Source organism: Rattus rattus, chromosome X, assembly GCF_011064425.1.
Source record: "Rattus rattus isolate New Zealand chromosome X, Rrattus_CSIRO_v1, whole genome shotgun sequence".
Taxonomy (NCBI): Eukaryota; Metazoa; Chordata; class Mammalia; order Rodentia; family Muridae; genus Rattus; species Rattus rattus.
Genome location: NC_046172.1, coordinates 29917433 through 29940044, shown reverse-complemented (window position 1 = coordinate 29940044; position 22612 = coordinate 29917433). Strand labels below are relative to the sequence as shown.

Here is a 22612-nt window from a genome sequence, read left to right as displayed (position 1 = left end):
TGTAAAAGAACAAGAGGTAATGGAGTAAAAATCTCTTTGTAAGCCAAATGAGCTCCCAACACTCACTCACAGATGATTTGCCCAGAGTAGGCAACCAAAGCTAATGGTGAGTTTGGAGACAACACCACAATCTTTTGAAGACTCTTCAAGACATTTTTAAAAGGTAGGACTAGGGGCTGGAGAGATGGTTCAGTGTCTAAGAACACTGACTGCTCTTCCAGAGGTCCTGAGTTCAATTCCCAGCAACCATATGCTGGCTCACAACCATGTGTAGTGGGGATCCAATGCTCTCTTCTGGTGTATCTGAAGACAGTGACAGTGTACTCATATATATGAAATAAATAAATAAATCTTTTTTAAAAGGTAGGACTAGAAATTAAGCTGCATGAAACCTCAGTAACCTTTACTGGCCACTATGGGAAAAACACTATTGTCATAACATGAAGCATGGGTCATCTGATGATCCATCACCTAAGTAGGTTAGGATGAGAGTGAGCCTGCTTGGGAGTGGGGTAGGGTGAGCACAAAAGGTGACTGCTATCTTCTTAGTACAGATTTTACTTGAGGGGGTCATAATTCTTCCAGCTCTTCTCAACACTGATGCCCATTGGAGACACGAGACTAAGACTTTAGGAAAGGTGTCTCCCAAAGGTAAGAGATGAATGAATGCATGACTTTGCTGAGACACATAGACTCTTGGCCAAATCCTCCAGTCTCCCTCACTGCCTGCTCTATATTACTCTCTAAACAACATGACAGCAAAATTAGAAAGGGGTGATCTGAACAAGAAGGAAACCAAAGTGCTATGTGATCTTAAGCAATACTATCTTGTAGCTGTGAGTCATATGGAGGCCTCTGCACTCAGAATTTAGAACAAAATTTATGACTCCATCAAATTCTAAAGTAAGAGCACAGCAAGATTATAATGGGGAAAAGTCTATTTCTCACATTGTTCCAGACTCAAAATCCACTATTTATTGTCAATGGGTCAATGATTGCTACTGAACAGCTCCATGATCTTTTTTCCCCTCCTTTCTACCTTTTAGTTTGTACTTTTAGGTTTGTTTTAAATAAGGTCCCCATGCTCCTGGCACATAAAATAAAACACTAAGTCCATCATTGCTGTACCTGTGGTTTCCTTAATCTTGGGCAGTCGATGGCATCCATCTCTCAAAGTGCCAAACAAGGGGTCGGCATTAATGGCTGTGTGCAGAGCAGGCACTGTCATGCGTGGACACATCCCTTCTGTCTGTGGGTGCAGTTCCTTGAAGGTGGCTCCATGGTTGGGATGGCCAGCGACTCTCTCCTCTGGTGAAATGTAACTCCCACCTTTCCCAGAAGCATCTGGAATCAGGTGCTTTCCCATGGATGGGCAGAGGGGCGATTCCACAGGAGTGGCACAGGCACTGCTACTGCTGCCTGGGCCACAGCCTGTGTCCACTGAAGAGCCTTGAGAGCTCTGTAGAGAAAAATGGCCCTCACTCTGCAGGGATGACATTCGCTTGGCCAAATGGTAGTCACAAAGGCGGGCCACATTGTCTTCAGCCTCAGGAAGCTTAGTGGCATGGTCACAAGTGGGAGAGTCAGTGTCTTCAGGGTTGTCTAAGTCTTTGGCTGAGGCTACACAGGCCATGTCTGACAGGAAGCGGTCCCCTTGACCAAGTCCTGAAGCATCATCAGCCTCTCCTTCCATAGTGCCATCCTCTTTCCCTTCAGCCTCTCTGTTCCCCAGACCAGGACCTCTGGGAAAGGTTTTCATGGCTGGTGCTTCCACTCCACTTTTCTCTACCACCCCACCATCAGAGGCCACATACCATCTTTGGCTGTCCTTGCGAAAGGCAGTTCTCTCCAGGTTAAAAGTGCTGAGGTGTGGATTGTCTCTTGAAGATACAGTGCCAACTTTGCCTTTGGTGTCCTCCTCCATCTCTGCTATTTTGGTTCCTTGCTGTTTTTTCCCTGGTACATTCCCACTCAGGGGGCATTTCCCCTCTCCCTCAGCAAGCTTGCTTTTCCTTTTGCTGGTACAGGAATATGCCACTGACCCCATGTGCAGTTTGCTAAAATAGTCAGTGACTGACTTGGTCTCCATGGTTTCTGGCTCCATTTCCATGTGATCTGAGTGAAGGATCTGCTTGGAAGGCACAACTTTGGGTGGGAGGTCGGTCGCTGGGCGAGCAGCCAGGCCATGAGAGGACTTTGGAGGCAAGCCCACAGAGGGGGTTTTGGAGGTGGGGAACTCTGTCTGCTCTTCTGCCAGAGGGTGATAACCTTCATGAGTGGCCAAGAACATGCGGGAGAGGCTTTCCGACTGCTTCTGTGCTGCAGCTAGTTCAGAACCCTCTGTCATTTCAGAAGAGTTAGTCTCATTGCCTGAGTCTGATGAAGACTCGGGACTATAAGCCCGCAAGATGGCTACACCTGTATGCCATAAAAAACAAGAAGCAGTTAATGGCCAGAGCAGAGGCACTTAGAGACATGCAAGAAAATGTGACTCGTTCTTATTGCAAAAATGAAAACAATGACAAAAACAAAATTAAAAAATAAACAAGCATTTTCCCTTTTCAGTAAGGACTATGATTTTATTGCACAGTTGTTCCAGAGAAGGGGAGGGATGTCATTTTTTTAAGCTAGCAACAAAGGAAACCACCTACCAAAACCCTTCATGATGTTAATTCAGCACATTTATGAAATGGGGTGTGTATGAAATGGAAACAACATATAACAGGACTCCAAAGACAAATGACTCAAAAAGGATAAGATGACAATGGTTATCAGTGAATAAATGTAACAATGGTGAAAGAACCTGAATTTTCACTCTTCTGCTGTTCTTCTGAAAGAGCTTCTAGGGCTTCCAGTGTGGAAACGACGGTAGGGTCCAGTCCCTTCTCACACTTGCCCTCTGCACTGGTGGGCACAGCATCAATGAGGGACACAGGGATCTCCTCATTCTGCAGGCTGCTGCCTTGTTCTTTGTTCTCATGGAAGGATGTTGCCTGGCTCTGAGTGTCCTCTTCATCAGAACTGTCTCTAAAACCAGGTGGGGGAGCAGCAATGGCCATGTTCAGAGAACGCAGGAGGAAGTCATCCTCATTGTCATCTCCTTCTGGAGGAGGCAGGGTTGTAAGGTCAATAATATCATCACTTGACCCAGACAGGTCAAGGATGGGTGGTTGGTTGATTTCACTCACCACGAGGTCCTCCTCGCAGCTCACCTCATCTTCATCTTCTGCATCATCTGTGTTTTCAGCATAACAGATGTCATGTAAGAGGGGCTCCTCTATTCCCTCAGGGGCTTCAAAGTTCTTCACATCACCTATGTTTGCATATACTGAATTTGCCACAAACTGGATGCTGTCTGTGTCTGGAGTGAGGTCCAGGTTTTTCATATCATTGGCACTGCTAATGTAGAGATTCCTCTGCTTCTCCAGCATTTCTGGATTCTCATCTAACATTCTTTCATAGCCTAGAGTTGGGGGACTCATGCCATCATCTAAGGCAAGATCTCCAAAAATAAAGGACACTTTAGCTCCTCGCGGAGATTCCTGTGCTTTCTTCAGAGTGTCTGGTCCTGAGAGGGTCAAAAGGGACCGCTGAGCTAGGCTTCTATAGTCGGCCTCACAGGGTGCATCACCTGGCTGAGTCAGCGGCTGGCTAAGTTCATCTGAACTGTATGTGTTGTCGATATATAAGTGCCGGTGCTCTTTGGGACACAAGGTGCTGTCTGTCATCTCAACTGCCTTCTGCTTAGAATCTATATAAGTGATTTGGGCTTCTTGTTCCCCTTCGCCAATGAAGGTGGTCATCTGGGGCATACAGTTCCAGTCAGGACCAAGGAGATTATGCTTGCCTTTATTTTCCGTTCCTAAAGAGAAAGAATCAAATAGTAGGTTATTATTTATGGTAGACATTCACTCTCTCTCTCTCTCTCTCTCTCTCTCTCTCTCTCTCTCTCTCTGTGTGTGTGTGTGTGTGTGTGTGTGTGTATGTGTTGAGTATATTGAGTATATTTGTGTATTGTATATACTATATACATATGTTTGTATGTGGTCGTGCTCACCAATGAGCATAGATACAGAGGCCAGACAGTAATGCCTGGTATCTATCTCTATTGGTTTTCATCATCTAGTTTTGAGTCAGGGTCTATCACTGAACCTGAAACTTGCTGATTCAGTTAGGCTAGCTGCTGGGATCCATTTGTCTCTGCCTTCCCAGGCTTGGAATTATAGTTACACACCAGCAGGTATGGATTTTCATGTGGGTAGTAAGGATCCAAAACTCCTTCATGTTTGCACAACAAGCATCTCATCTAGGGAGTCATCTCCTCAGTTTTGCCTGTTTCATACTTTAATGACTTGTACTATCACTCTGTAAGTATAGTTACTCAACATTCCAAATGGACAACTAGTTTATGTAGGTCCCAGGTGTGAGATCCCTTGGTTAGGAGACTTAACTAAATTGATACCACACAAAATAAAGTTGCTGTTTGATATGTTTGATATGCATCTGGGAGAAGAGGGTTATATCTTAATTCCCTCTAGCCCTTGCTTTTATTATTGGGCCCCAAAGATATCCATGAACAGAAACATATAATAAAAACTTTATAATCCTTAAAGGTGATATTCTAATGGATGATTTTCCCTCAAAATACTCCATTTACTTTTTAAGTGAGATCTAACATCCCTAGTAGGTAAGATATGATAATGACTTCATCTTTCTTGAGTTAGCAGACAGTCAAGGATCTTCATCCATCTCCTACATTTATTAAGAAGCTAAATGTGTTACCTCATTTTCAGCTTCCATGTACCTAAGTGGTAATAATATATTCATATATAAATGTTAGTATTCATATCTACATGCATATGTATGTGTGTGTATATAGTGCACAAGATGTACCCCTCACAGGATTTCTTTTCAGTTATTTCTGGGAATAGTTAATATTTAGGCTTATTTCCACATTCATTTGCATCATGGTAGTATGCAACAATTTGTTTGATGTTTCATACAAATTAAAATTGCAAAACATGAATTTAAATATTATTGTTTAATTTGCTCTTGAAGGGTCTTGTAATGTGTAATTTACATGTGGAGATTTGTTCTGATATTTAACAAGAGTAAGAAGTAGGTCATTCAGTGGCTATTGTTTTTTCGATTACAAAAGCAATTTTTTGAGGAAAAGTTAGGACCCTACTAGTTTTCCATCTGTTCTCAGACCACCCCCTGTCCCATATTTGGGGCATACTGACATGCATGGTATTTGGAAAAGAAAATCAGTTTTACTATAGTAATGTATTCTCCCCAAATTATATAATGCTGAACAATATTCAGTATCATTTTGCTACAGTTTTATAAGCAATAGTAAAACATCTACTTTTAAGGACACCGAGTTAGTCATTAGCCATATTGGCATCTTACTTTACAGTCGGTATTCCTTGTATGACTTCAACATCAACAACAAAAATAGATTCATTCTATTTTTCTCTCTCATTCTCTCTCTCTTGTCCTGTGTGTGTGTGTGTGTGTGTGTGTGTGTGTGTGTGTGTGTGTGTGTGCAGGACAGACTATTGTTAGGAGAATGACTAGTTAGAACAGATTCATCATAACAGGACCCCAGATTTAGACTAAAATTTGGCAAAGACTTTCTAAGAGGTCCAAATAGTAAATATTTGATGTTTTAAGATCATTTTTAACATGAAAGCAGCCAAAGATGATAGATACATAAACACATGGGAGTATGGGCAGAATGGTGGTCCACAAATGACATGTCCACCTTGAAAAGATTTCTCTACTGAATATGTGGCCATATTTGGAAAGTCATCATTCATATTTAACTAAGGATCTTGATATGAGATCATGCTGATTTATCTGTACAGTTCCTCAATTCAGTGGCAAGTTGCTTTAAGGCAGAAGAGAGAAAAATGAACCTGAACCACACAGGGAAGAACTAAAAGTCATATGAAGACATAGGCAAAGGCTAGCTTGGTACAACCACAAAGAATGCTGGCAGCCATCACTGGTATGAAGATGTAGGATGTGCCCTCCTTTAGATCTGTTGGAGGAAGCCAAGGTATATCTACACCTTGATTTTAGACTTCAGACCTTCAAAAAGAAAGTCAATTTCTGTTTCTTTCACCAAGCTATGATATTTGCAATTATTTGTTGCGATAGCCTCAGAAAAGTGATACAATGTGTATGGTTGAATTGCAATAAAATGTTATTCATAAGAACAAGAGTCAGCCCATTAATCATAGTTTCCTAACTTGTGGATTGGAACAAGAAAACTAAATAGGTCAGGAAACTGAGAGCAAATTATACTTATTCGGAGTCTCTTAAAACCTCATAAATATGTAGATACATGGAATCAGGGATTTTGACAATATTTAAAGGTAAAATTTCAAGATAGAATGAAAAAAATGCTAGCTTATAATTTCTTATTAGAAGGTCTTGACTAAAGTCTACCTCAGTTTTTTACTTTAAAAAATGTGCTCAATCTGGGTTTCTTTCCTACAGTATGTACTGTTTACCTTCTTGGAATGACTCAAAAGACATAAAATACTTTCGGGTGGAAATTGTGGCTTAGTCTTCACTGGACTGAACATCAAATATGATGATTAATCTTCATCATCAACTTTACTGGATTTACAGTCATTAGGAAGCATACCTCCAGGTGTTTTTGATGGTGTTTTTAGAAAGGATTAACAGAGAAGGGAAAAAAAACCTGGATGTGGATGACAACATCCCATAGACTTGTGTCCCAAGCTGAATGAAATGAGAAAGTGCTGAACACTAGGTTAGCATTCACCACTCGCTACCTACTGATTTCATTTGCAATGTTCACAGGCGTCTCACGTTCCGGTTATCATTCCTTGACTGCTGTGTTTGAGGACAATATCCTCAAACTGCTAGCCAAAATAAGCCCTTCCTTTAACTTGCTTTTTGCCAGGTATTTGCTCACAGCAACGTGCGAAATAACTGATATCAGAAATTTACTGCTTACTTTTCTTATGTCTCAGGAGATCTGAGAGTTTTGAAAGGGGAAAAAAGGTCGTACTAGGCATAGTAATATGGTAAGTGTCCTAGTTAACCCTGACAAGAACTAAATTAGTGGAGAAAAGGTTTATTTTAGCTCACAATTCTAGGTTATAGTGCAACACAGACAGGGAAAGTCAAGGTGAGAGGAGCTTGAATCATCTAGTTACATCATATTCACTGTCAAGAGGAAGAAGCAATGAATGCATTACTGTGCTCAGCATACTTCTTCTACTCTTATATAGTACAGTACATAAATCTACGGAATGGTGCCACCCACAGTGGACTGGGTCTTCCCAGGTCAGTTAACATGATCAAGAAAATCCTTCCCATACATGCCAACAAGTCAGTTTGAGCTAGACGGTCCTTTATCATAACCCTTTGTGGTAGTTTAAATAAATATAGCTCCTATAGATTTATATATTTGCATGCCTAGTCATCACAGAGTGATACTACTTAAAAGGCTGAGAGGGGGAAGGGCTATTGCCTTCTTAAAGTAGATATGACCTTGTTGGAGAAAGTATGTTATTAGAGGTAGGCTTTGAGGTTTCATTCAACCCAGGTCCAATGTCTCTCTCTTCCACTGACTGTGGATCCAGATGGAGAACTACTTTTCCAGCACCATGTTTGTCTATTTGCTGTCATGGTCCCCACAATGATGATAATGGACTAAACTTCTGAACTGTAAGCAAGCCCCAATTAAATACCTTATTTTATAAGCCATTGTGTCTCTTCACAGAAACAGAGTACTAAGAGATTCTTCTATCAGGTGGTTCTAGATTGTGTCAAGTTGACAACTTATTTTTAGTCAAAGGCCTTAACCACTGGGACATCTTGGTGCAGACTCAAGGACAGCTGAAACTATCATACTAAGTCCCAGACCATTAGTCAGCTTAGGCCTACAGTTCCACTAGGGTGCTCTTTGGGTGACTTACCCATGCAGCTGTTCTGTTAGAGTGATGAATGTGTATGGAGCACATGTTTGCATCGTCACACTTGCTGTAGAGTTTAGCAAGAACATTGAGAGGCTGAAGTTCTATTTTTTCTCCCAGTGAATGCCTTTAATAACAAAGTCATTTTGCCTCCCAATTTTAACTGAACATCACATCATGTGCTACTAACAACTGGACTGCACTAAGACCCTACTACTGGAACCACATTTTAGAGTGGTAGTCTTCCTTTTGTCCTTGCACCTGTGCAATTTGAATAGCTCAGAGGGGAAAAACAGTTTTCTTTTCTGGGCAAATTTTATGATTTGAAAATAAAAGGCCAGACACCGGTTTTCCAATGTGAAAGGATTATGTTAAATTGCCCAACTGCCCTTTGGAATCTCAAAGGTCATTGTTGAATGGTTGTATATCTCTCTCAACGAAAACATGGTTGTAAAACTGTTCACCACAAGACTTTCTGTATGTACTTGCCACTTCCTTTTCACTCTGTCCCTTTTTTAATTATTGTTTTTGTTTTATGTGGCCTTGCAGATAGAACTCAGAGCCTTGGGCATGATAAGCAAGTGCTTTAGTAGTGAGCTACATCCTGGGCCATTTCTCATTAGTCTTAGTCCTTTGTATCTCTCTGGGCCTCTCACTGTCTCTTTGTCCTCTCCCCTCTACAATTCTTTGAATTTCATTGTTATTTTTTATTATTCCTTGACTACCCCACTGACTATTATTATAATTACTGAACATCAATTTTGACATTGTACATAGATTTTTTTTCCTATTTCTTACTTCCCAAGATAAAACTTTAGCCAAATTATATGAATGAGGAAACTCAAAGTTTGAGAAATTTGAAAACCCAGACCTCTTAAAGTAGTCTGGCAAGTCAAAGCTGCCTTCTAAGCATGGTTTGTCTATATTTCTTTCTCTTTCTTTCTTTTGTATGAATATGCCTTATCCGTGGCCCAAACTGCCTCTATTCCCCCTGACTAGAATACTAAACAGCACATGAATCTATACATACGGCTATGTAGCTACATACTACAGTGAAGATTTATTGTTAAGGGCTCAGTTTGAAAATAACAGAATGTTTCCTTTGTCTCTCTTAGAGATAGTGACAATGAATTTGCTAGTGTTCGTGTGTTTGAATGTGTGTGTGTGTGTGTGTGTGTGTCTGTGTGTGTGTCTGTCTGTCTGTCTGTACATATGCCATGGAAAGCATGTAAAGGTCAGAGGACAACTTTCAAAAGTTGGTTCTTTTCCTCTACCACATGGGTTGTAGAGACCAAACTCAGAATTTCAGGCTTAGCAGTCAGTGCCTTTACTCACTGAGCTACTCCTCACAAGCCCTAGAATTCTTTTTATTGTTGTTGCTACTGTTGTTACTTTGGCACAGAGTCTTTTTCTACAGCTCTACCTAGCCTAAAGTGTTCTACGTAGCCTCATATGCCCTCAGACTCATGGAGATCCCAAGGGATTTAACACCGAGTAAATCCTGGGCACTTAGATTACAGGTGTGCCACTATGTCTAGCCTGTAGTTCTCATTTTTTTTTAAAAAAGGAACTCCTATTTGTAGGACCCTCAATTCTAATCATGTCATCTTCTGACTTACATGGTGGTATCTATTAGCCATATTACTGGGCATCCACTGCAGACAGAAGAAAATATAGACTAGGGTGAAAAGTAATTAAACAAATTACTAATTACTTGCACTCAGTGCAACAGCTAACTTAACACATATCGCCCTTCTTGCCCCAACTCTGGGCATATTTTCTCCTATTAAGTGGCTGGAGTGACCTTCTGATAGCTTTGCTTTTTCAGTGGCATGGCATGGATCCTAGATGGCCCCAGAGTAGAAGAAGATCTTTCTAGAACTTCCAAGTTCAGAACAGGTGTGGTTGATCACACTGAGAATCCTAGCACTCTGGAGACAGGGTCAGGAATGCCATAACTTGAGATCAGCCTGGGCTACATAGTGAGTTTTAGGCTAACCTGGGCTACATACTCTGTCTCACCAAATGCATGCACAAAAGCATGCATGCCTGTATACATATATACTTGAGTACATACGTACATATACATAAGTAAATTAATACAATTTAGTGAATTTATAAGATGTCAAAACTCTAGCCTAGGATTTTAAAGAAAGAAAAACTCTACAGCAGGGGGCTTAATTCTCAGGGTCCCAGCCATTTTAAGAGCAAGGCAGTAAAAATGTAGCCACAGGATCATGACACCAGCTTAGTGGGAGAATTTCTGTTTAGTGTTTATGACTAGGTAAGGACCAAATACCAAGAAAAAAAGAAGAAAGAAAAGGAAAAGACTATCAGGACTTCAGAGCAATAAAACCACTGCTTTTGAAATAAGCCCCTGTCATTTGCAACTGACTTTCCAGATGAAATGGGTAAATCATCACCTTTATCTTTAATAGTTAATCAATGTCACCAGTACATAAAGGTTTTGTGTTATATTTGGAAGTTGGATTTTTTAATAGGTTCAACGCTATTTTTTCCCTTTTCTTGGAAGTAATGGGGATTAAACCAAGGCTCTCATATTTGGTTGGGAAGCACTCTACCACAATTTCTTTTTGTATGTGTGTGTGTATGCATGATGTATGTATGCGTGTGTATTTGTATATATGTTTTGTGTGTGTATCTCTCTCTCTCTCTCTCTCTCTCTCTCTCTCTCTCTCTGTGTGTGTGTGTGTGTGTGTGTGTGTGTGTGTATGCAGGCATGCATATGCCATGGTATGCATGTGGAGGTCAGAGATCAACCTTAAGTGGTAGTTCTTGTCTTCTCCTGTGATTGAGGTAGGATCTCTTTGTTGTTCACTGCTGAGTTGTATACTCCAGGCTAGCTGGCCCAAAGGGATTCTTTTGTCTCTGTCTCTCTCATTGTAGGGACGTGGGGAATATAGACACATATTATGTGTCTAGATTTATGTGCATTCTGACCCTTGGAACTCAGGTCTCATGCTTGTGTGGAATGTATTTCCAATCTCCATAGCCCTTGGAATCTGCAATTTTAAGTATAGTGCTTTACTATTGAATTCTATTACTGATTATTACTGTTGGGGAAGTTCTCAAAAGGCATGTGGGAATAGGATCGTGAATTTAGAAAGAAAATACCTGTGTCCTGTGTGCCTGCATTTTTCTTGTTGGCCATGTTAAATATTGACCTCCTGGAGTCCACGAGCAACCGGTAGTATCCAGCTGTCAGACAGGCCAGGTTCATGGCATCTGATGACTCCATAAGGAGTGTAATGGGCTGCACAACAAAGAAATGCACAAGAAAGAAATGTTCATTAATGCCTTTTTGACTAAAGTATTTTTAAGCGCTTACAAACCATGAAGAAAAGAAGATACTGAGCAAATATTCCACTGGAGAAGCATAAATGAGGAGAGAACTTCAGAGATAACATATGGTACCTTACAAAGAAAACATTCAGGCGACACAATTTTCAAAGCCTTTTGCTTTACAGAGGAGCTGATACTAACCATCAGGAGAGCTCTAAGAAATCAGAGGACTTAGCCTGCACTACATTATCAAATAGAGAGGAATGGGAGGAGTAGCTAAAGGGTGTTACAAGCAATGGATGAGGTTTTCTGAAGAACAAATAAGAACGCAACAGTTTTCTGCAGCAGAAAAGGTGACAGAGCCCAGATATGTTCACTGTGCATACGGGGATTCATAGACTGAATTTATAATTGCCTTCCAACACACTCTGGAATGAATCAAGTACCAAGCCCCAGTAAACACTGGTTTTCTTTTATAATAGCTAAGTGTTTAAAGAGTAATAGTTAAAGCTATGTCATTTTGGTTACCAAAATTCAATCTCAAATGCAAAAGACATCGGGATTATGAAAATTGAGATTCATGGTGCTAGAGAGATGGCTCTGGTTATGAGCTTGGTTTTCTGCACCTTCATTAGGTAGCTTACAGTTGCCTGTAACTCCAGCTCCAGGAAAGCCAATACCGTCCATTCTGGCCTACAAAAAGCACCTCCATGTGCTTTTACAAATATGTTTTAAAATGTGAGATCTGTGGTGAAAATAAGTGTTCAAGAAAAAGAAATCACAAGTCGAGATGTTGGCTATAACCAGTTGAGAAACACCAAAGAGACCCGAGAAAAGGATGCTTCTAAAAAGAAGTTGTCAATTTACCCAAATGTAAGCTCGAGCTGAGAGCTGGGAAGAGACATTGCTCAAACTGGAAACAATGAACTCCTAAGAGGCAATGTATCTTGGTGTGTGGAAGGAAGTGCTGATAAAACTGTCATTTTCACTGGCTTGGAGGGATGCATTATTGTTGAAAGAAAGAGCAAAGGAGGCAGAAAGTTGGAACAGAAATAAAGCAGACAAAAAATGAGACCAAGGCAAGCAAAGAAGTAGGTATATACGTCTCACTCTCAGGAGGAGGTCACTGGGTCATTAGAACATTCCCTTTTCAAAATCCCAGAACTGTCTTTTCTACCTGAATTGACATCTCTGCTCAGCTTCTAAGCCACCCTACCAGTGGTCAGTTTAGGTATGAGACCATCAGCTGGGTCTCCTCACTCATTTTGGGGTGGGACATATTTCTTTTACTAGTGACAACATCCAGCTCACATTCATTGTGGCCCTTTTCTACAGTATAACTGTTTTCTCCCAGCATCTTGGGCCATGAGCTAGAATAGGCATTCTGAGAATCTTGCCACACTTGTGTCTGACTAAGAAGTCAATTGGAGCCGTCTGGGTTGAGGTCATGACATTTCACATGCACAGGTGACACATGTGAGCTTCACGCTGAGTCATGATAACATGTTCCTGCTGCAGAACTTGCTGGTGAATTCTGATTTGCTCTGAAGAAGCTCTTTCCAACCATCCCAGTGTTCCTGGGATCCATTCATCCATCTCTTCCAGAGTGGGCCTGGTGTTAGGGGCTGAGTATTCCAATTTAACCCAAGAGAATGAATGAGAATTCTCAGAAGCTGGGGGGATTCTCACTGATTTTTCCATTGAGCAATCCAGTCTAGAAAGTGTGATGGGAACATAGTCTCCCAAGTGTTATATGATTCAGTATTCTACAGCGTGAAGCGATTGAGAATGATATAACTTGCTGTTTTTGTGCATCGATGGAGAAACTGTGCCTAAAGAAATATAATAACCTGTCCCCAAATGAGACAGCAATCTAATGAGGACTAGAACACCTAGATAGGAGTTGTATGGATTTATTATTTACTTTTTTTAACCAAATGGCATCTGTGAGGCCATGCACACATTAACTCTTTCATGCATGATGAGTACTATCAAAGCTATCAGAAATGAACTGCTGAAGGCAGTGCCATGGGTCAACATGTGAAAGGCTCACCTTCACATCGAGCACATGCAATTCCACCCTCACCAAACTCTCCTCTTCAGTAAACATTTCAATCCTGTTGACATGGCTGAAGTCAGCTAAAAGAGCCACCAGGTTGGTTTTGGTGTTTATGACATGGCTTATGCCATACCGGGGACCCACCAGAAGAGTCACTTCTGAGCGCTTCTCTGCCTGCTAAGGAAAGAGAATGACAGAGTATTTCAAGGTTCAGGACTTTTGAAGCATCTCTAAATCTCAGCCTGAGTGACTCTTTTCCTAAGATCATGATGTATTCTTTGGAAAGTTTTTCTGGGTTACATTGCATTAAATCATCCAATTAGGTGGACTCAGATATGAGTATATAGGGGTGCCCATAAATGATGAATAACATAGAAAGTAAATGTTGTCATGATACAATATATTTATGCACATCAAAAGCTTTTAGAAGTGAGAAGTGTCCCCTCCCTTTTCTATCTCAGTGATTGAAAAGGCACCATTGTTAAGAGTCCTTTGATTCCATTTTCCCCCCAGGGCTTCTACAGCAATGCTACTTAGATTGAACATTTCTCAAGGTATCTCCAGACTGTGGTGACGTTGGTTAGTATTGAAAACAAGGAAGGATTCCTAGCTTCTTTATGTTTATCATCCAGGGCAACTCCTTGAAGACAGCCTGTGCTGTGATGTTTGGCTGGCCTCTGGCTCCAGACAGAAAAGAAAGAAAATGCAATTACCACTAATGTTGCCTTGAACACACGGCCCCCGTATAGTCGCAGGTCACTGAGGAACTTGAGATAGTGGACCTTAGCTTGTAGTGCAGAGAGCTGAGGAAAGAAAAGAAAATTCAAATGTGGGCTTCATTGTGTGGGACTCTTTCTATTGTGGAAATAAAGGTACAAGACAATTTGTCACTGTGGGAACCAAATTATCTTATGTTTTAAGACATTGTTTCGTGTATCTTAGGCTATCTTCAAATTTCCTAGTTAGGTGAGGATGACCATGAACTTCTGATCCTCTTGCCTTCAACTCTGGAATGTTGGAATTACTGGTGTGTGGCACCATGCCCAGTATATGCAGTGCTGGGGTAGAATCCAGTGCTCTGGGTTCAATACCAACTGAGTTGCACCTCCACCCGCTTAAAGGATGCTTTTATTGCTAGGGAGATGGGGGGTGAGAAAGACTCTTCAGCAGGAAGGCAGTATATTACTATATCCTGTGTTTTGGGATAATGAACTGAAATGTAACACCAAGATTCAAATCTTATTGCTGCTTCTGGAAGAGAAGTGTGAATATGTGTGTGTGTGTGTGTGTGTGTGTGTGTGTGTGTGTGATGAAAGATGTTGAGGTAGGTGCATGAGTATAGACACATGGTTCAGTCCATTCAATAAATGAGATATTACTCTCTGGAAATGTATGCTCACTGAAAGGTTACAATAGGTAAGGGACACTTTCCGACTGTGATTAGAGACAAAGGAGTGTTGAGTGTAAATTCTCTAATGACATAGGAGACTCACTTGCACACAGAATTTGTGGGGCTGCCTGAGATCTTTGCAAATCTTTTAAGCAGCCTTGCACACCTCCCATCTCAAGTTTCTTCTACCCTTTTCAGATTTTCAGGGTGAATGAACTTTCTGAACTCCAGTCACAGTGAAGTGGTTTGAGTTTTCTATGAACATTCTGGTTTTGTTAATGCAACTCTGAGAATCTATGGAGTTTGATGAACTACAAATATCTAGACAAAATGGATCTTTAAAATGGACTTCAAAAATGGAGGCTTTCGTGTCATTTAAAAATGAGGAATTTAATTAGAATCTGTACCTGTCTTATATTGAATGCATAAGGAATGTTTATCAAAGGTGAATTTTCAACAAGGTATGAATAATCACCATTAAACAGTAAAGACTGGAAAAATTGCTTCACTCACATATGACTTTCCAATTCCCTTTCTATCTATAACGAGAGGTATTATCCTCTGTGTAGTGATGATTTTTCACCATTCATTCACCTGAAATCTTGTCAAAAACGCCCAAAATTTAAGCCAACCACTTTATTGGCTGGAAATGCTATAGTAGGAAACGTGCACATGCGCGCACACACACACACACCCACACACACACCCACCCCTCCCACACACACACGCATGAATGCGCACACGCACATACACATGCACACGTGCACACACATATGAGTATATAATAGATAAAAGAATGAACTAATATTGGTAGTTGTTAATTATCATAAGACCAGGCCACCAAGCCTGAAAAAAAATCAAGTCAAACTACTTAACAGACATCGATTTTGGGGAAATGAGAACAAAAACTATAAAACATGTATGTGTGTGTGTGTGTGTGTGTGTGTGTGTGTGTGTGTGTGTGCCTGTTTCTCTGTCTCTGTCTCTGTCTGTCTTTGTCTCTCTGTCTCTCTGTCTCTCTCTGTCTCTCTCTCTCTCTATCTCTCCATATATATGAGTGTGGGATGTATATGAGTGCATGTGTGCATGGAGGACAGAGGATATTACATAAGGATATCAAGAGCCAGTTACCTTGCTTCATTTGAGAAGGTATTTCATAGGCCTGAAGCTCATAAAGTAGGCTTAGACTGGCAGGCCAGTGAGCCCCAGTGAGCTCCAGTGAACTCCAGGGAGCCTGGGTCCATCTCCTAGTACTGGGATTATAAGTATTAGCCAGCACATTCAGCATCATTGCTTGGGCTCTGGAATTGAATTCAGTCTTCCCGCTTGTGTAGCAAGCAGTTCTCCATCCGAGCCATTTCCCCAGCCCTAGGAAGTGTAAAACTATTGACCCATGGCATCTTTCTATTTTTCTGAAGCTGGGTGCTCACAGCGAGGTGATAGGGGACATTTTCCATTGAAACTAAGAAAGAGAATGTGGCCAAGAGTGTATTGAACTTGGTTATATCTTTCAAAAAATGTTTATGGGGTGAAGCCTTATAAAAATGACTGAAAATAGGACCATGACCAAAGAACTCCCTACATGGATGGTGATTTGTATTGAGGTCAGACAAGTTTCTCTATTTTATATCAGCTCTAGTGTGTACTCAGGTTGTTTCTCATTTTATAGGCACAGAGATTTAAGGCTCCTTGTCTCTGTACTTACTGGAATCTTTGTTCTTTTATTACTTCTAAACCACTCCTTTCTTTTTTTCTGAACAACAGAATACTTTTAAATGGTCTTTGTGCTTCTCTTAATAAAACAGAAATGAATACAAATATTTTAACACTAATGATGAGTGGCAGGGAAATCTAATCCTTCTCTTTCCAAAATTGGATTCAATCCAATGGTTATCAGTGGTGATGGTAGAGATTTTGTTCCTTAGGGCATCCATGTCAATACGTGGACGTATTTTTAATAATAATTAAGGAAGGAGTGACACTGATACCTGTCCTGTACAGATCAAGGATGCTTCATATCTCGCAATGTCCAGCCCAACACCCTTATGCTTCAGCAAGTAACAACCTCTTACCAAATGTCAACAGCTCCCTGGGAGATAATCCTAATGTAATGAATACAGTAACTGGCCTGCAGGGCCCCTTACTGGGTGTTTTGCATTTAAGCTGGTCTGAGCAGTAACCAGTCATAGGATGAAAATGTGCAATTATCTTGTGATTTGATCCCCTAGCTGCAAAGTCTCAGAAACTCTCTCATGTGACTACCCCATGCCTCCTGGCCCACATAATAAGTAGTTTCCACCCTGTAAAAAGGAAATAGATTTCCAGAAGGATTGGTAGTTTTGTTCCTTTTAGACATAGGCAAATAGTGTATGAAACTTTTCTGTAAATACAGTGTCCCCAGTATATTCTTCGTGGGCTAATTTTAAATATTAAATGCATGCAAACCTCTCTGCTTAAAAGTCTACATTCTACTAAGGTGTAGCAGGGATACCTTTTTACCCGGTGGTACCAAGTTTTGATTTGCTTTGACAAGGTGGGAGAGCGCTTTCTTGATGTTCTTCTCTTTCATGCTCTGCAGCACAGCAGACGGAAGGAAAGTCTCTAGACCCCATTCTTTCCTGCAACACAAAAGCACATCTCTCATTCCTTGTTCTTGTGATGATGACATATATAAAGCCAAACAACACGCCGCTGTCGGCTGGAACAAATGGACAGGGAGGCAAACTTTAATTTACATGCAGGAAACATACTATTGGATCATGGAGACATATGTTCAAATTTAAAAACAAACATACATATTCTTTACTGCAGAGAAAGAGCACGAACAATGGACATTAAAGAGATATTTTGTTCACCTCGTTTCGGAGTCTCATAAATACATTCTATAACCAAATATTTCCAATATATGTTCTTTAACTATTTTTGCTGAACTTATTGTCTTCATTGGTTGTGCATGGTTTAGGGCTACTTGTGACTTTATTTTAAAATACACATATATACACATGTGTGTATACACATAGACACACACACAGCTGTGTTCTGGGGTTCAGAAACCAAACATAACTGACCCCCCCAAAAGTCAATGAAATGAGTCCTAGTGCTATACTTGCAGATTGGTGCCTAGCCCAATTGTCATCAGAGAGGCTTCTTCCTGAAGGTGACAGGAGGAGATGCAGAGACCCACAGCTAAATATTAGGAGGAGCTCAAGAAACCCCACAGAAGAGGGGGAGAAAGAATTGCGGAAGACAGAGGGGGTCACGGGCACTATGAGAACACAGTCCACAGAATCAACTAAGTAGGGCTCATAAGGGCTCACAGAGATTGAAGTGACAATCACAGAGCCTGCACAGATCAGCACTAGTTTTTCTGAATCTATGTTCTGGTTGTACAGCTTTCAGTGTCTGTGAGACTCCTAACAGTGGCAATGGTGGTATCTCTGATTCTTTTTTTCTGCACTCAGGAACCTTTCCTCTTACTGGCTTGCCTCGTCCAACCTTGATGTGAGGGGTTGTGCCTAGTCTTATTACATCTTGTTATTCTGGGTTTGGTGGATATCACTGGGAGGCCTGCTCTTTTCTGAAGGGAAAAGGAAGAGCAGTGGATCTGGGGGAGAGAGGAGGTGTGGGGGGATGAGACTGGGAGGATTGAAGAAGGAGACGCTGTGGTAGGGTTGTATTGTATGAGAGAATAATAAAGGAAATTAAAAATTCAAAATAAAGAAAAATAAAATACACATATGAAACACACACACACACACACATATGAAACTGGCTGTCATTTGAAAAGGTGCCTATACAATCTACTATCTGATGTAAATGCTACATATGATGTTCAATCAATACTTGGTAAAAAAAACTGATTGCTACAACACTGTTGTAGACTACAAGACTTCATATTTATTTGGAGGGCAGTGCTTTTGCAGGAACCCAGGGCTTCATTCGTGCTGGCCAAATGCCCTCAGCCCTGTATTATTATCTTAAATGACTATTTTTCATATCTTTATGTCTTTTAAAGTATGTTCTCTGAGAGTTTTTTTACAACATGTTTTGATCACAGTGATATCCACTCCCTCATTTCTCAGATTCACCACCTCCCTACCCACCCTGTCTCTCCACCCAGTACTTAACCCATAAAGGATAATTACTATTGTCCACATATTCTTAGACGTGGGTTCTACTAGCCCATCTTTATGTCTCATCTTTACATTCAGATCACAAGTTTTGATGGTCAGGATTATATTTTATACAATTTAGGGAAATACTATCTGACGCAAATGTTAATACAATGTTCAATCGATATTTAGTTAAAAAAATTGATGACTGCCAACACGGTTGCAGACTGCAAGACTTCTAGTCAAGTTAGTTATCTCTGAGAGGTTAGGATCTGCACAATGTTCCACTTGAAAAGAAGAATGCCCAGACAGTAGGGACAGAAAGGTATGCTCTTTTTCTAAAGATAGGGTTTCTCACTGGCCTAAAGCTCACTGATTAAGGTAGGCTGACTGGTCAGTGAGTCCCAGGGATCCACTTGTCTCTGATTCCCCAGTGCTGGGATTATATGTGTATGTCACATGCCATGGCCAGCTATATAAGCACAGCTTCTGAGGGTTAAATTCTAGACTTCATGCTTCCACAGCTAGCACTTTAGTGACTGGGTTGTGTTCCAAGCCACCCAAATGCATTTTAATTGTATGAGGAGGATGTTCTCAGGTTGACTAGGTACCATTTCAAATGGCAGCCAGCTTTACCTGTACCTAAGAACTTTAGATAGTAGAAGGCACATGTGAATGTGTCCAGCTAATGGGAGACTTGTTTTTGAATCCACAGTCTCTCAGACTACAGTTACTCTGAGTATGTAACAGAAAAAGAGATGAGCCACTCAGGCAACTGCATCGCATGGGAGGGATTTTCATCATTTAGGTGGCAATGGGTAAATTGGGAGTTGACAGAACAGTGAGGTTGGGGGCAGCAAATTGGACCTCAGCCCCTAGGTTAGTTAGGGGGGCATCACGGTACTTCACAAATGCCCCTGGGAAAGTGCCTTTGGAAAGTGGGATTATATTCATCCATCCAGGTTTTGAGTGCAGATCAGAAGAAATCTACAGACTTTAGAATGGCATGGAGGTATGATTTCAATCTGGCCATAGGCTCTGACGCACTAGTTCTCCTTACAAACAAGTTTACAAACAAGTTGCGATCCACAGACAACTTGTGTGACATTTTTGCCAGCCACCTCACAGTTTTCTTTTTCCCCTATTCCCCTGTACAGATACCAAGGTACTATGGTTGTGGCATTTCCATTTTTTTAAAAGATTTAATGTGTATTATTGTTTCACCTGAACTATTGTATGTACAACACACGAATGCCTGGTGCCTAGAGATGCCAGAAGAGGGTGCCAGTTTATCCTGAGACTAGAATTACAAGTGGTTGTAAATCACCACGTGGGTACTGGGAACTAAACTCAGGTCCTATAGAAGAATAGCAAATGCTTTTAACTATGGAGTCATCCTCCAGATTCTTTCATGTACAAGGTCTTATTACATACGTTAGGCTGACATCAAACTTGTGATTCTCCTAAGACTCCCTCAACACGAGGATTATAGGGTGAGGCAGCAGGTCCGACATCTGACACGACTTTGGACACTGCTGTGAAGACACTTCAGAATAAGTCCCTCTATAAAAATGGCTCTCAGCCTTCCTAATACTATATAGCGCTTTAACACGGCTCCGAGTGTTGTGGCGTACCCCTGCCATAAAATTATTTTTGTTGCTACTTCATAACCATAATTTTGCTATGGTGATGAATCCTAATGGAAATATCTGGTTTCTAGTGGTCTTAGGCAACCCCAGTGAAAGTCATTCGACCCTTTAAAGGGATCGTGACCCGCAGGTTGAGGACTGCTGCTGTAACCACCCTGGCAATAGAGGAGGGATGCCAAAGAGACCTTGGTGCTACCAGGCTATTAAGACAAAAGAACCCCTAGGAAATGGAATGATTCCAGGAATTTCATACTGGAAGGAGGCAAAGGCTGACGCCTGGTGCCATCCAGAGGAGAAACTTGCCTCCTACGAAGAAATTTCACAGTCCCCACAATTTATCTGAACACTGTGCAGCAGAGAGCAGACAGGATGAGTCAGCGGTGGGCAGGACCAGAACTTGCCTAGACTGCTGACTTACATACACCTCTGGCCCTCTATTTAAACCTAACTCTCCGTTTAAATAGATATCTCCTGTCAGGATCCTGAAGACAGATTCAGAGCTCAGTAGCTCCTTGTTTCTCTTCTCAATTCAACTACATGAAAGTAATTTCCTCTCTTCTTCTTTTCGCATTGCTTGTCTCTTTGATTGGTGTGTTTTTTTAGGGATGGCTAAGCCTAACTAGGCTCCAAAAACAATTCAGTCTATCACATAAACTAAGGCAAAAGAGTCATCCCACTGCCTGGGTTTTAACCGTGCCCCGCCACTACCCCTGTTATATGTCTTGGGAAAGTAATGACCAATTTAATCATTTTGTACCTCAGTATACCCATATATCTTTGAAGTCATTCCTGTGTGCTGAATGCTCATCCTCATTTCCCCCCACATTCTGAGATGGGATCTCAATAAGTTTCTCAGTTTGGCCTTGAACTCACTCTGTAATCCTAGAACTTGGGATTCTCCTTCCTCACCCTCATGCGTAGCTGAGATTACAGGCCTGCATCAGTAGGCCTTACACATTATTTTTAAAAATGCCTTTCACCTTGACTGCAATTTCCTAAAGGTGAGAAACGTGAGAAATGTATCTTTTCTATTACAAAAGACAAAATGTTTGTATATTTTGCCACTAGTTTACAAATAGTCTGCCATGAACAAGGTGAATTTTGCAAACAGATACAAAGGAGTAAGGAAAAACCCACAGCATCCCATGACACCGAGTGTAAACACTTACTCAATGTACTTGAGGGAGATTTTCTGCGTCTGTTTGGTGGTGACAGTAGCAATGTACATTTGTAAAGCGGCCAGCCGCAAGGCAATGTCATATTTCAGCTCTGGTCCAAATCGCTCCTGAACGACATCGTTACAGCTCTGTGAAGAGACCAGCAGAGGGCGCAGTTGGTCAGCGCACGAGCCGCCTTCCACCGCCTTGAGAGGAACAGGTGACAACCATTCCCCCAGTGTTTCAACCTTCACTTCTAAGGCACTGAGGCTAAATGTAGAAACATCTCCACGGCGCTGCTTGGAGCCGAGTCAGTGTTTAATTGCACAAACACAGAGACCACACAAAACATTTAACAGTCATCGGCAAGCTGTTATTTAAATATTTAGCTTTTTGTAAAAATAATTAGGAATTTAGGGATGGAATTGCCAAACATAGGTGCTGCAAAGGAACACGGAAACACTGGCAGAGGAATGTGGGTTTTGCAGCTAGGCTGCTGCTGGACTTGGAATCCTGGCTTCTAATCTTCACACAAATTCCTAACTTGCTGGGGCCTCGGTTTTCCTTTCTCTAAAATCGAGTGATGTTTTTTAACCACCAGGGTGTTTGTGAGGACTAAAATAGTTGACAATGCGAAGTCCTCGAATGGTACTTGGCAGTTGTAAGCACGCTTCTAAAAATGTATTTATGTTATTCTTATTCTTATTTTGTGTTGTACTGGAGGTTGCAGTCCTGGCTTTGCCAACCATAGCTATCGTGTTTGAAACATTAGCGTGATTTGAACTCTTGCCCTCTCTTTATTGGTGAGTGGGGTTTATAGGCACCAGTCCATTAGAGCTGCTTGAGGATTACAGGAGATGTACACATGCTTTAGCACAAGGCATTGGTGAGTGCTATCGGGGCATCTATGAAAACATTCCATCTATTTTAACAGCCGCAGTGCTTCTAGTTCAAATGTGTAATCATATGGGCATTAGTCCACAT

General features: G+C 41.2%; 1 protein-coding gene across 1 annotated transcript in view; it reads right to left on the bottom strand.

The window, feature by feature from the left end:
- The window catches only part of Frmpd4 (FERM and PDZ domain containing 4), a 627756-nt gene that overhangs the window by 4547 nt on the left and 600597 nt on the right, over window positions 1-22612 (bottom strand). Inside the window, exons 10-16 of the mRNA XM_032889687.1 lie at window positions 21641-21777; window positions 17202-17328; window positions 14034-14123; window positions 13315-13497; window positions 11094-11232; window positions 2804-3862; window positions 1129-2418 (exon numbers count right to left, since the gene is read on the bottom strand). Coding sequence (XP_032745578.1) covers window positions 1129-2418; window positions 2804-3862; window positions 11094-11232; window positions 13315-13497; window positions 14034-14123; window positions 17202-17328; window positions 21641-21777 — 3025 coding nt within the window. The remainder of the gene's footprint in view (window positions 1-1128; window positions 2419-2803; window positions 3863-11093; window positions 11233-13314; window positions 13498-14033; window positions 14124-17201; window positions 17329-21640; window positions 21778-22612) is intronic.